Source organism: Chinchilla lanigera, unplaced genomic scaffold (genome assembly GCF_000276665.1).
Source record: "Chinchilla lanigera isolate Chin_1 unplaced genomic scaffold, ChiLan1.0 scaffold00113, whole genome shotgun sequence".
NCBI classification, from domain to species: domain Eukaryota; kingdom Metazoa; phylum Chordata; class Mammalia; order Rodentia; family Chinchillidae; genus Chinchilla; species Chinchilla lanigera.
In genome coordinates this window covers 973325-987535 of record NW_004955514.1, presented here as the reverse complement: position 1 = coordinate 987535, position 14211 = coordinate 973325, and the positions used below count along the sequence as shown (strand labels likewise).

Genomic DNA, 14211 nt, shown 5'->3' with positions numbered 1-14211 from the left:
CAGATCCCCTGCAGGCCTGCAGGGAGTCCATTGAGCAGGTTCAAGGCTTCTGGAGGGGCCACGTGACCGGCCTGGGTGGCACAGCACTCTTCAGGAGGATAGAGCACACTCACCTTACAGTCTGCCCGCTTCCTGGACACTGGCTGTCACCAGGCTCCGGGAGTGGGCCAAGTCCCGTGCCCAGGGCTTCTGGGATGTTGCTGTCTGTTCAGAGGGGAGCCGGGGACCCACCCTGTGAGGCCCCTGAGCTGCACCCCTGTGCCTGCGGACCTGCTGACTTGACACTTCCTCACCTCTCGGGTCTTCGAGACACTGTCCGCCCCGGGTTGTGTGTCTGTCCTGCCGAGCCCCGGGGTGGCCTGTGTACTCCAGAGCGCGGCTCTCAGCACCGTCCCCCCCACCTCCGGGTGGGGCGGGGGGGCTGGGGAGTGGGGGCCCTGCCTTCTGTCTGAAACAATCTCTTCCTCAGAGAAACCTGTCTGACCTGTGCCCCTTGCCACCCACAGGACAGTGGCTGCACAGACTGGTAGTCACCAGCCACGTCCGCAGACCTCTCTACCCACACGAGGCTGCCAGCCAACACCAAACCCACTGCTACGCCCTGATGGCTGCGGGACCGTCCTCCATGAACACCTGGGTCTGTGTGGCTGATCTAGGGTCCACTCCAGCCCAGGACCAGGTGGCCAGCTGTACCCCAAATGGCAGGACTCAAGCCTCTTTGGCCAGGCATGTCCTGGCCCCTTCACCGGGGAACAGAGACCAGGCAGGCTCAGGGGCAGTTATCAGGGCCAGGAGGGATGCCCGAGGGCCAGTGGAGCAAGGGCTGGTGGGTTGGCTCTGCCTCAGCCCACAGCTGGGACACTGCATTGTAAGCAAGACCAGGATGGCGGCAGAGTCTGAACTTAAGGGAAACTTTATTTAGTCCTCTTTTAAAGACAATCTAGTTTCAGACAGACAGACAGACGGACGGAAAAACAGACAGGCAGGCAGGCAGCAGAGCCCATTGGCCATGGTGCCAGTCAGATCTTCTCCATCTTGGAGATGAGGTCATCACAGATCCGGGTCAGCTCATCGTTCTCCTTGCTCTGAGGACAAACAGGGGCTGGGTCTCTGCAGGAGACTCTCAGAGGGAAGCCAAGGTGGCAAGGGCGGGGCGGATGGGCCATGCTCACCTTCTGTTCTACAGCCTTCTCCAGGGAGTGGATCTGCATCTGCGCCTTCCTTAGGTTTGCCTGGAAGGCCAGCGCCTCTGCCTGGGCCTTGCTGCGGACCTGGGCGATCTCCTCGTTCGCCCTGCAGGGCAGAGAGTGGAGACTGAGCAGAGGCCAGGCCAGGCCCACCTCCCTCAGCTGTGCGGGCACTCACAGCCTGAGCTTTTCTTCCGCGTGGGCCTTCAGCGCCTGGTACCGCTGGGCCTCCTTCTCCACCCTGGCAATGTAGCCCTCCACACACTTCTTCAGTGATTCCTCGTTCTGTGGGATGGCAGACAGGACCCGTGAGCAGTATAAGGTTCCCTCAGAGACCATCCAGCATGGCATGGGAGGCCCAGGGTCACACAGACCCATCACGCTTCGGGGCACAAGCAGTGACTCAGGACTTCGGGAAAGATCCGCACACACAGTCCCCCTGGGCTGGGACCTCTGCCTGTGGTCTGGCCCTGGGGATCTCAGCTGCATAGCCCCTAGCCTTGTGCTCTGACCTCTCTGGCAGGGCTGGTCCCCAAGCTCATAGCTGTTGCCCTTGGCCATCTTCTATGCCAGTCTCCACTGTCCTGGGCCTCCCTACTTGGTCCCACCCAGTACCTCCACTGAGAGGCCGGGGCTTCTGCTGCCCCATGCCTCTGGAGTGGCACCCCCAGCCCGCTGCCCTGGCCTGTGCACAGGATCCGACCCACAAAGGGAGGTGTCGGGGGGAGAAGACTGGAAGCACCTTCTGGTAGCCTTCAATCACTTCCTTCTGCTTCTCAAAGCGCTTGAAGAGGTCAGAGAACGACTTCTCCATGGAGCTCAGGTCGGCAGTGAGCTGGTCTCGCTCCCCGAGGACCTTTTGGATCTCAGCACTGGCAAGCTCCTTCTGTCTCTGGGCATCCTCTACAAGGAACAAGTGCTCCAACTGGGGCAGCCCCAACGTGAGGGGTGGGGTAGCACAGGGCAGGCAGGTGCGGACCCTGGCAAGTGACCCGTGACATAGGCCCAGAACATGGTGGCCCCACAGGGAGGTCCAGGATGCACCCCATTCCCCCAGGCGGTGGGTGAGAAAGGGATACCGAAAGTGGCCTGGGATACAGGCTGCTACAGGTGGGATGGCACGGGCGGGGACCACGGCCCTAGTGGCCAGCTCGGGGCACAGTGGTGCCAGGCACTTAGTGGCTGGGGACACAGTACAGGGGATGGGGCCAGCACTCACCCATTGCCCGGTACACGACCCCCTCAAAGCCGTCCATGATCTTCCTGTGGAAGGGAGGGGAGGGTGAATGCCAGGCACCCACAGACCTGGTGAGCACCAGGGATTCATGGCAGACAGACCTGGCACGCATGGCCCTTACCCCATCTCCAGGTTCTTTCCTTGTAGCTCCTCACACCGGCGCCTCAGCTCCTTATTCTCCTTCTGGGCTGCGCTCACCTGCAGGGCCCAGCATCCGTCAGCTCCTGGGGTGCCCCATGGTCGGCGTCCACCCGAGGGCTTTGGAGCCATCACCAAGTCTCAAGAGCCCTGGCCATGGTGAGGCTGCTGGCTGCGTGTCTCTGCTTTTGTGGGCAGGCAGTTGCAGGGCCCATAGAAGGGTGGGGTGGTGGGGAGAAGGCCAGGCCCCAAGGATAAAGGCCTGCTGCTAGGCCCTGGGTCTGTTGGGGTCACTGCTTGGTTGAGACAGGCTGCCCACCTAGCTGTCTACAGCAGCCTGGATAGATCTGGTCCAGGTGAACAGCACAGCTGAGGGTGTGTAGCCTCAGGGGCCATAGAGCCTCATGGAGAGGACACAGGGTGTGAGCCAGCCCTGTAACCAGGACTCCTCTGGTTAAGACAATCATCAGGCAAGCAAGCAGCTCGGAGCAGGGCCAACACACCACAGGTGCTCCTCGTAGTGAGCCAAGCCTGAGCTAGAACAACTTGAGCCTCCACGTATGTGCCCGGAGGACGGCCAAGGCCCTGGGGACCAAGAAGCAGGGGCTGAGGCCCCAGGGAAGGTATGGACGAGACCTCTAAGCTATCTGGCCATCCTTTCTCCTAGGCCTAGTCCCCTCCCTCAGGCTGGGTGATGGCCTTGTTTGGGGAGAAGCTGTGGCTAGGCTGCTGGGATGTTCAGCCCCTGGAGGCAGGGCCAGGCTCGAGTTGGGAGGGAAGAGGAAGCAGATGCCTGCAGCTCTACCTCAAGTGGCAAGGGCAGGGACAGCTGCCAGGACTGCTGGATGCAGTGACGGTGCCAGACCCTATGCTCAGACCCCCAAGCCCAGCTCCTGGCACTTACTCCCTGGGGCACCTGTGTCCTTACCGCCATGTCTAGGTCGCTCTGGCTGTACTGTAGCACATCCACGATGGGCATGGGTCGGGTGGGTGGGGGAAGGCCACCAGGCTCCAGGACACTTGGGGGCGGGCCCGGCACCTGGGGGCACAGACACCGAGCCATTGCCCAAGTGCACCAGGGAAGTGCAGCCCACCTGGCCAGCAGGAGCTGGGGGCCAGGGCTGCAAGCAGGCAGTGTCTACCGTTCGGGGAGGGACTGGCCGCAAGAACCCTGTTAGCAGTGGAGCAGCCAGCGACCTGGGCCCCTCGCCTGACCCCCAGGTGCAGACTCCCATGATTGCAAGGTACCTCCCAACTATCTGCATCTCCTTAGACTACAAGACGACCACTCCAGGGACAGAAGTACTCACGGGGACGTCCAGTGCGCCCAAGAAGTCCAGTTCCACAAGCTTGCCTTCTGGCAGGTTCCCCAGGGAAGGTTCGCCTGTATCCTGCACGCTGGGACCAGACAACAGCCAGTCATGCCATGCCCTTGAGGTGCTGAGTGGACCCACAGAGTGGGGCACTCAGGGCCCTGCACACGCTAGGCAAGTGCTCTGTCACGGAGCGATCTCTTCCCTTTCTCTCCCCTCCCCTCCCTTCTTTTCCTTCCTCCTTTTCTCTCTTTTCAAGACAGGTTCTCACTATGTACCTCAGGCTGGCCTGGAACTCACAGTAATCCTGCCTCAGCCTCCCAAGTGCTGGGATTATAGGTGTGCACCACCCCCAACCCTGCAACTATTTCTTTAGAGGGGATGGGGTTTCACTCTGTTGCCCAGGCTGACCCTGAACTCACAAAGCCTCTTGCCTCAGCCTTCTGAGTAGCTGGGACTATGGGTGTATAACACCACGCCCAGTCCTTTTTTTTGTTGTTTTTTTTTCCAGTACCAGGAATCAAATTCACATCCGTGCACTTGCCAGGCAGGCGCTGTGCCGCTGAGCTAAATCCCCAGCCCCTGATGCCCCAGTCCTAATGAAGCTTTTTTCTTTTTTCTTTTTTTGGTTTTTCTCCGGTACCGGGAACCGAACTCATGACCTTGCGCTTGCCAGGCAGGCACTTTGCCGCTGAGCTAAATCCCCAGCCCCTCTTTTTTTTTTTTTTCTCAAAGACAGGTTCTCACTATGTAGCTCAGGACAATCTTGAACTATGTAGTCCAGGCTGGCCCTGAATTGATGATCCTCCTGCCTCAACGTCCTGGATGCTGGGACTCCAGCTAGGCCTGTACCACAGTGCCTAGTACACTGCTGGGTCTCTCCCAGAGTAGGGCTCAGTCTGGGGTTTTCCACAAATGTCAAGAGCTAAATGTTTTGGATTTGAAGGCCACATAGCCTCTGTCACTGCTCTGCTCTGCCCTGCCCTGGACTGTGGGTGGCCAGAAAGAAGCTGTTATGATTGCGGGCCAAGGAACTTCATCAACAAACAGGTAGAATGTAGCCTGTGGGTTGTGGTTTGCTGACCTCTGTCCTATAGCACCTGCTGTCTATGCTTAAGAGCTTTCGCCCACCTTGGGAGGTGGGCAGCATGCAGGACAAGCAAGACAGGCATCCCTTGGTCACCCGAGGATGGCTCCAGGCTCCCTTTCCCACTCACTTGTTAACCCGACCCAGCCCTACAAGTCTGATCACTCAAGTACCTAGTGGCAGGCACTTGCCTTTTGGGCCCACACACCTGTCAGTCACCAGGACCACGGGCACTGGCCGCTCAGGGCTGTCCTTCAAGAGCGGGTCGAATTTCAGGTATAAGGACTGTTTTCTCCAGGCCGATTCCTTAAACTGGGAGGACAAGGGCAGGTCAGCAACTGCGCTGCCGTCCCTGTGGGTGGCTATTCTGGGGGGTCGGGGGACCTGTTCCCTGGGGTTTGGAGTTGGTGGCCACAGTTCTGCCTCGGGCACCCCCACCTAGCAGTGTGGGAATCCCTGCTCATCCTCTGGCGGGCACCTGGGCTGGGAGTCAAACAGCTGCAGAACAGCGAATAGGTGGCATGTGTGCCGTGGGAGTGCTGGGTCGAGTGCCAGGCTCGTTTCTAGTGACAGGGCCATGGGTGGCTTATGGGACACGTCCACATGTGGCTGGTACCTACCGAGGATGTCCCGAACTGCTCTAGATAGTCCACCTCTGCACCAGTGCCTAGAACTGAAAGGGATCAAGTCATGTCACAGTCACCTCTCTGTGGCGCAGGCCCAGCAGTCCCCAAAGTGCCTGGCAGGGTGGGATCACAGTGCTTCAGGGATGCAGGTGTGGAGAGTGCTCCCAATTCTGGGGGAGCAGTGCTGGGGCCACTGCAGTGCCCCTGGGGAGAGACCCCTCCTCTCTACCCTCACTCGCTCAGTAGAGACAAGTTTTAAAATGTTTCCTGAGTCGGGTGCAATGGTGCACACCTGTGATTTCAGCTATGCTGAGAGGCTGAGGCAGGAGGACTACAAGTTTGAATTCAGGCTGGGAAACTCATTGTGACCCTGTCTCAAAATAAAAAATAAAAAGTGGCTAGAGATGTAGCTCAGTGCAAAAGCCCAAGATTCAATCCTCAATATTGGGGGGTGGAAGGCCTCTCACCAAAGACATTTAACCCATCAATAGGAGGCCAGCTATGTTTTCAAGTCACATAGCTGGTAAGAGGTCCTGCACAGCTCAGGCCTAAAAAGATAATTTAAAAGATGGACATAGAATTTGAGTAGATAGCACTCAGGAGGCTGAGGCAGGAGGACAGCTGTGAGTTCAACGCCAGCCCAGGCAACAAAAGTGAGTTCAAGACCAGACTGAACTGCATAGTGAGACCCTATCTCAAAAAGACCCCCCCCAAAAATAAATAAATAAATAAAAGAGTTTGAGTAGATATTTGTCCAGATATACAAGTGGCTAACAATACATCAAACAAAGCTCAAAAGCTGCTGTTCAGCCATCAAGGAAACACAGATAAAAGCACAGCTACTGCTGCACACCTGGGACGGAGGTGTCACGGCAGCAGAGAGAGCAAGAATGAGGAGGGCGCAGAGGACCGCGCCCTACCTCTGTGCCCACCATGAACTGCTGCAGTCACCACAGCAGTCTGGCGGTGCCTCTGAGAGCTAGCTGTGGTGGAAGGTCCGAGGGTTTCGCACCCAGGTCTACATCCAGAGAGACGAAGATATGCACACAGAACTTGTGCCTAAGTGCTCACAGCAGCACCACTTACAACAGCTAAGCGGGGCCACGGACCAAACAACGCACTGACAGGTGCACAGAATAGCGGGGCCTGGACTTGGCCTGCCACGGGGGGCACAGACACCAAGGCTGTGTTCTGTGCGATGGACGCCAGGGCCACGGGGGGAGGCACGCCTGCCTCAGCCAAGCTCATGCTCACGTAGCAAGGACTGGGACTTCAGTGCCACAGAAACACCCCACCTTCTGCCCATCTTCTCAATGACTGTGGGGTTTGGGCAGTACCAGGGATTGAATCTAGGCCTTAAACACTGAACTACATCTGCAGCCTTTAAAAAAAAATTTTGGGGGGCGGGTACCGGGAATCAAACTCAGGACCTTGTGCTGGTCAGGCAAGCGCTTGTGCTATATCCCTGGCCCCCAAATTTTTTGTTTAATTTTGAGACAGGTTTTTCTGTCACTAAGTTGCCCAAGCTGGGCTCAAATCTGTGATTTTCCTGCCTCAGCTTCCCAGAGTGCTGAGATTATGGGTATGTGCCACCATGCCCTGCAGACTGTGGGTTAAGCAACCCAAACCGAGGTCCTTTAATTCAGCCACAAGCTCTCACTACATGCACTTCGATGTTATTTCTCTGGCACTGGTGGACACGCACTGGTTGGCACCCACTGGCTTACTGTGTCTGTGTCTGACTGGGGCATTTTCTAGCTCACCTCTTTTACCTGTGTTTCTTTTTCTTTCTTGTGGTGCTTGGCTTCCCACATTTGAAGAAAGTGCTCTGCTCCTGGGCTACTTGCCCAGCCCTTTCATCTGCTTTTCCACATCTTCTATTTCTATCCCTAGAAGCCCTTGATAGTGGAGGTACCCATCTTGCTGCTCTACCAGGAAGCCCCATCCTGAGGGGCAGATGCTGTGTCTACATCACTTAAAGTCAGGGAACAGAGTAGGCTGCAGAATGGTCACCTGTAAGTGGCACAGCTGAGCCAAGCAGCAGAAAACAGGTGCCCATGGGACCGAGACAGAACACCTTGCTACGTACCCTCAGCAGGGTCTCTGAAGTTCTCTTCCTCCAGGTTCAGGATGGGCTGCAGGCTGGGCTGGGAGGGGGCCGGCAATGGATGATCCAGGCCGCCCGTGGGAGCCGAGGCGTCTGAGCAGCTGGAGCTTCCCTCCTGGGGGGGGGGGTGTCAGTGTCACTCCCTGACATCAAGGGCCCCAGTGGGGCTCTGGGGAGGGGGGATGGCAGTGCAGACTGCCTGGGCTCTCTGCACATCACAGGTGCTGGCACTGCTGTGGGACATGCCATGCACACACCTGTACCCGGCCCTCTGTGTTCAGGGCGTCAGCCACTGTCTGCACCGCAGGCCTGTCACCCTCTGGGGCTGTGCACAGCTGCCTGGAGAAAGAGAGAGAGGCAGCACGTCACCCCCCACACCCTGCACCCCAGAACCGGCTGCCCATCTCCCTCACAAGGCTGCAGGGGTCCCCAAGGCAGAGCGCATGCTGGAAGGTACGTAAGAATGACTGGCAGTCAGGGTGCCCTAGGGAGGTCCTGTCAAGGTCTGGATCTGGGGAGCACAGAGCTGCTGCTCAGAAGGTCTAAGCTGGGCCCCAATACCAGACATAGTCTCTTGCCCACTGCACTTACTGGCTTGGATTCAAGTCCTTTGCAGGTGGCGCCAACCTGGCCCCAGGGCTTTCGGCGGGCTGGGCTTCTTTGCTGGCCAACGTGGAGCCACCTCCAAAGGGGTTGAAGTTTGGGTCATCCAGCTTGTCCCAGTTGAGGTGGTAGGAGCTCTGGGAAGCCGGCGCAGGGACCTGGTCTGCTCCTCTGGCCCCATCTTCCTCTTTTGCTTTCTCAGGGGCCTGTGGCTGCTTCTCCTTGGGCCTCTTTCCTTGTCTCCGTGGTGGAGCTGCCCTTTTGCTTGTGGCCCCATTAGAGAAGTCAAACTCTAGCTTTATGGGCTCGAATTTTGGATTAATGGCTATTTGGCTGGCAGCTTCCTCTGTCTGGGAACCTGGGCTGGCCACGGCCAGGTTCTGAGGGCCAATCAGGCCTGCAGGGGGTGCGCCTGCATCTGGGCTTCCAGGAGTAGGAGGCTGGATTGGGGCAGAGCTGGAGGGGCTCCCTCCCAGGGCTGTAGGAGGAGTACCCATTTGGTGTTGGGGTGCTGTCCCAAGAGGGTCTTTGAGGACCTCAGTGGTGGGGGGCATGCTTTCAGGTGAGGAGTGAGAACTAACACTGTCCTTCAAGGCCTGGCCAGCACTGCCAGACTTTTGTCCTGGAGACAACATCTGATTTTCAGGACTTCCTGGGCTCTGGGCAGAACTTGAGACACTTGAGTTAGCCAGGTGTATCAGGCCAGGCTTGCAGCAACTGTCATCTTCAGAGGCCGAGGTGGTGTCCCCTGGAGAAAGGCCAGAACCAGCCATAGCTGGCTTTTGGAGAATTCCATTGGGCAACCTGGTATCCACATCCTTGGTGAGCTGTTGGCTTTTTAGAAACAGACTTAGTTAACACTAAGGAACCCACAAGCTTTTTAGTTTTGACTCCAGTCCACGTGGAGACAAGAGTGACAGAAAATGAGAACATCTAGTCAGCCCTGCCCTCTGGCCCAGGTCTCAAGAAACACAGGCATGCAGATCAGCACTAGTGGCACTGGGGGACATGTGGGCTCTGAGACACAGAGCAGAGATGCAATAAGCCAGCTGTGTCAGTGAAAGTCTTCTGATAGAGCCATGGTTCCCTCCACCCTGGGACCACAGCTTCACAGCCAATATGGCCAGAACTTATGAGAGTCTGGCTTTTCACTGAAAAGAGAAAAGCTGAGGTCAAGAAACCTGCTTTTGGGCTGGGTGTGGCAGCACACAACTATAATCCTACCATTCTGTGAGGCTGAGGCTGGAGGGTTGAGCTCATCTTGGGCAACTTAGTGACTCAACAAGACCCTGTCTCAATATAGAAATACATTTTAACAAGTGCTGGGGATGGGGCTCAGGGCAAAGGGCCTGGGTTTCAATCCCCAGTACCACAAAAAAGAGAAACCTGCCTTCAAATAGTCAGTCACTATGGTTGTGGCTCACATCTAACATCTGGCTAGCAGGGAAACAGACGAGTGTCATTTGACTTTCCCATTGTTTCGAAGAGCCCAGACTTGTCACTTTAGGGACTCATGCAGAAGGGACCCTGTGCTCACGGCCCTACTCTTGTAATTTCTTTCCAATTTGAAAACTAAGGTTAAGAAGCCAGGTGCAAGGAACTTGTCACATAGCTGGCCCACCACAGCTGTTGTCCTACCTCCCATAAACCCTGAGCTCCACAGGATCCTACCTGGGTATCCCGCTGCGCCCAGAGTGTTACTTAGCAATGAACCAGAAGTATGCAAATGGAGCATGGAAGGGACACCTACACCTGGGCCACCAAGATCAGGTGCACTGCAATACTGCCTCTCAGGGTTGCCTTCCCAGTCCCCCTCTACCTTCTGTGCTATAGTGGCTGCTGGGTGGCCCCTGGGGCCCAGGTTTGAAATGAGACCCTCCCTGGCATCAAAGCTGGTCAGACCCACCACAGGTGCCAGCTCTACCTCCTTCTTGCTGGAAGTGCTTAGGACAGGACATGACTTGTCCTGATCACATCGATCAAACTTCACAAAGTACAAACATGAAGCTGAAAAGCAGCGAGGACACAGGAAGAGCACCAGATTCAGGTCAGAGGTGACAGTGCAGGTGTACATGGCATGTGGCCCTGACACTGCACTTGGTAACAATTTAAGTGAAGACACTATGAAGAATACAGTAGTGGTATCTTGCTCCTTATGCTTTTCTCTGCACATCTGAAATCCATTTAAATGAAAGTTCTGAATAATTAAATCAGCAAAAATCAGCACAAGACAGGTGCAGTGGCACATACCTGTAAATCCTGGATACTTGGGAGGCTGAGGCAGGGGATCACAAGTTCTAGACCAGCCTGAGCAACTTCTTTTATTTTTTGGTTTTTCTCTGGTACCAGGAACCGAACTCACAACATTGCGCTTGCCAGGCAGGCGCTTTTGCCGCTGAGCTAAATCCCCAGCCCCCTTTTTTTTTCTTTTGCTTTTTTTGAGACAGAGTCTCGCTATGCAGTTCAGGCTGACCTTGAAATGACTTTGCAGCCCAGGCTGGCCTGGAATTTACAATGATCCTCCTGTCTCAAGCTCCTGAGAGCTGGGATTACAGGTGTGTGCCGCCACGCCCGGCCAGCCTGAGCAACTTAGACCCTGTCTCATCCCCCAAAAAGGACAAGGATATAGCTCAGTGGTGCACTGTTTGGCCAGCATGCCTGAGGTCCTGGGTTCTATCCCTAGCACCACTAACCTCAATACCACCAAGTTATGGTTTGTGTCTGGATGTTCCCCCAAAGCCTCAGGCAGTCATGGGGCGGGCTTCTAGAGTTTTTGACTGATCATCCACCCAATGCTAGGATCAAAGGTGTGAGTGTCACACCTGCCCTGGGGCAGGTAGTTTGCATACAGTGTAAGGAAGGGAAAGAGGCTGCTTGCTGCCTCTCCTCTTTTTTTGTTCTTGCTGCTTTTGCTATCTTGTGCCACCTTGCCTTAGAGTCAGCTGATTATAGACTGAAACCTCCACAAACTGTAAGCTAAATAAACTTTTCCTTCCTTAATTTTGAGCATTGGGTATTTTGTCTCAACAAAGAGAGAAAAGTAACCAAGACATATCACCACCACCATGACCACCACTGCCACCACAACCACCATGACGACTATCACAGACTCAGCTCCAAATCACACCAGTAAAGTCCCTCCTTATCCTGGGCACAGCTGTGTGCCTGCTGGCAGACAGGTCAAGTACTATTTCCTGGCAAAGACTCAGCATCTGTGCAGCAGGCCAACTGTGTAGCCCAGCTTGCCCCCATGCTTGGTGTGTCTGTTGCAGAAGGGCTTCTCCCATAGTGCACAAATGCTTTGTTCCCATCCCTTGGGCCATGTGTGCTCTGACCAATGGGATGCCTGAGTTTCTCTGCCTACAAGTCTTATCTGCTTTCTCCAAACTATGACTGCGGAAAAGGGAAGCATTGTCAAGCAAAGCAAGACAGCAGGAAAATACGAGAAAGAAACTGCAGATCATCTTCCTGGAGATGAGGTCAGAATGTTTTGTCAGATTATAGAAACAAAGACCTATTGGCAAGGAGACAGCAAAGGAGTGAGGTATGAAACTAAAATTTACTAAGGGTCTGATGATTAACTTTCTACTGACACATGGGCCGTGCCCTGAATGCACCCAGAGCAGAGATCAGAAGAAAGAGAAACAGCACCAACACTTACGTCTCTTTCTGTATCCAGGCATAGCAAGAGTTTTCTAATCCGATGTTGTCATCCAGAGTAAAAAGAGTCTCAAGTTTGCTGGTCATGTTGGGACTTAGAATCCTGTGTGTCTGTGGATCCCGCAGAGGTGTCTGAAAAGTCACCTGTGGGAGGGTGAGGAGGATAGAGCACCTGTTTACAACTACACTGGCAGTGGCACGCAGGGCCCTGGTGAGCACACACCAGAGCCCACTCTTACCTTGGTGGCTTTAGCCGGATTCTTGGGCGGTACATTTTCCTTCTGTGACAGACCAAGAACAGATGTTCTTCCGGTAAGGGCTGGTGGCGAAAACAGGAAGTTGCAGTTTTCTGCATTTTTTTCATGGGCGACATTCTCATCATTTAAGACTTGCAGACTCATTCTACCAAAGCAGAACACACTTGCATCAGTGTGAGGGCAATGATACTGCACTGCCGAGACAGACACAACCTGTGGATGGAACATCCCCATGGTGACGGAGACGGAGGGATGTACTCTTGCTGAACAGGTGCTCCCTGTAGGTGGGGCTGGAAAGACTGGGGTGAATCCTGTCCTGCTTCAGGAAGCACTGCCACCTCCTGGGTCAAGAGCTAAGTGGGCTCAGATTGAGAAGAGAGAGCCAGTGTGGAGAAGAACTCCTACTGTGGCATCCTGCTGTGGGGCAGAAACTGGAGAGGAAACCCTGGCCACAAAGAGAACCAAAGAGCCAGAAGGAACCTGGGCTCTACAGGGGCTCTGCAAGTCCAGCATGAGGGGCAGCTGAGGCCAAGACCACAGAACAGGAGAGCAGGACTCAGTCCATCTGCACCCACCATGCAGAAGGGCAGAGATGGGAGTCAGCACAGGGAGAGGCTGTGGCTGACTGATTTGAGAAGCCCACTGTGGAGATGAGTGGGTGGACAGGGAAAGAAAGGAGGGAAGAGATGAAAGCAGTCTCCTGCAGCCAGCGGGGAGACCTTGGACCTGGCTTGAACATGGTACATGTGCCAAGTGAAACAACAGGAGTCACTGGCAATGGTAGGTTTTCAGGTGAGAAGCCTGGTTATAGGCAAGCGTGGGGAAAGAGCACTGGATGGCTGTGGGAAGCACAAGCCTAGGTCTCCAGGATACATGGATTAAGGGAAGTCTTTGTGGCAGGAAGGTGGGACAATAGTGAGCTCAACTCTTGTGATGGGGCTTTTGCTGATGATAGGCGCTCTGGGGCCAGCTGCACAGAGAAGTGACAAGCCAGGCTTGTGTTTTGATGCTCTCTGCAGTGCAGAAGTGTTGGGTAGGGATCCTGCCGAAGAGGCCTGGTGGCTTGACAGGTGTTTATGATCAAGTTCTTAGGACTTCCAGTCGGCCCGCAGGTGGGGTCTGAAGGAAGAGGTGTGGCTAGCAGAGAGAAGAAGCGGTGGCCCGGGCCCTGAAGGACCCTGATGCATACAATCGCTGGAGGATGATGGAAAAAAGGTAAGAGAAACTGGCAGGCAGAGGGCCGCCCGCTAGGAAGCAGAACAAAGCGTTTGCAAGAGAAGTCATCGGGTTCGAGGCTGGGGCTAGGTATATCAGGAGAACTGAGAGTGACAAAAGACCAGCAAGCAAGAAAGTGTCCCTGGGTCGGTGACAAAAGCCCGAGCAGGGAGACGCAGGAGGAAATGGAGTAGCCCTAAGAAGGGGTAGAGGAGTCCGGGTCTCTGCGAGGAGCGGCGGAGAGCAAGGAAGATGCTGGAGCCGGGGACCCTGCGGCGGAAGGTGTGGCCGAGCCGGCGCAGGGAGGGCAGGGCCGCGCCCAGCCCCCACCCGGAGGGGGGTCCAGGCTCAGCGGGGCGGCGCCACACGGACGGGCTCCCCAGGGCCTCCCAGAGACGCAGCCTGGCGGGGGTCGGCGGACTCGCGGCTCGGGACTGCAGTCGCTCCCGCGCCCTCTGGGCTTCCAGAGGCCACTGCCTACCTGCCTGCCGCTGCCGGGCTGTGGGCCCGCGCTGCCGACCGCCACGACGAAGGAAGCACGCCGCGCAGGGAGACCGAGCCGATGAAAGGCGATTCGCCTTTCCAGTTTGCGACGGCATCTGCCGCGCCCGAGAATTCAAATACCGACGGTTGGCGCCGTGTGGCCAATCAGCTCGCGGTCTGTGGCGGCACAGCGGGGAGCCCGCGACCAATAGAAGGCCGCATTGTACAGATCCGCCTCCTCGCGCACCAACAGTTCCGCTTCCGGGGCCGAGGGCAATTTGGGAGTAGCGGGCTGTTG

General features: G+C 56.0%; 1 protein-coding gene across 1 annotated transcript; it reads right to left on the bottom strand.

Moving 5' to 3' along the window:
* Nucleotides 1–895: 895 nt before the first annotated feature.
* Tacc3 (transforming, acidic coiled-coil containing protein 3) lies at nt 896–14079 on the bottom strand. Its single transcript, XM_005408701.2, has 16 exons — nt 13912–14079; nt 12198–12360; nt 11960–12102; nt 8287–9132; nt 7953–8034; nt 7678–7810; nt 5583–5635; nt 5171–5274; nt 3873–3960; nt 3491–3601; nt 2546–2622; nt 2407–2450; nt 1930–2090; nt 1366–1472; nt 1173–1293; nt 896–1085 (listed from the first exon to the last, which is right to left on the bottom strand). The coding sequence occupies exons 2-16, from the start codon at nt 12357–12359 to the stop codon at nt 1020–1022; spliced, it is 2298 nt and encodes a 765-aa protein (XP_005408758.1). The 5' UTR covers nt 12360; nt 13912–14079; the 3' UTR covers nt 896–1019.
* Nucleotides 14080–14211: the final 132 nt, after the last annotated feature.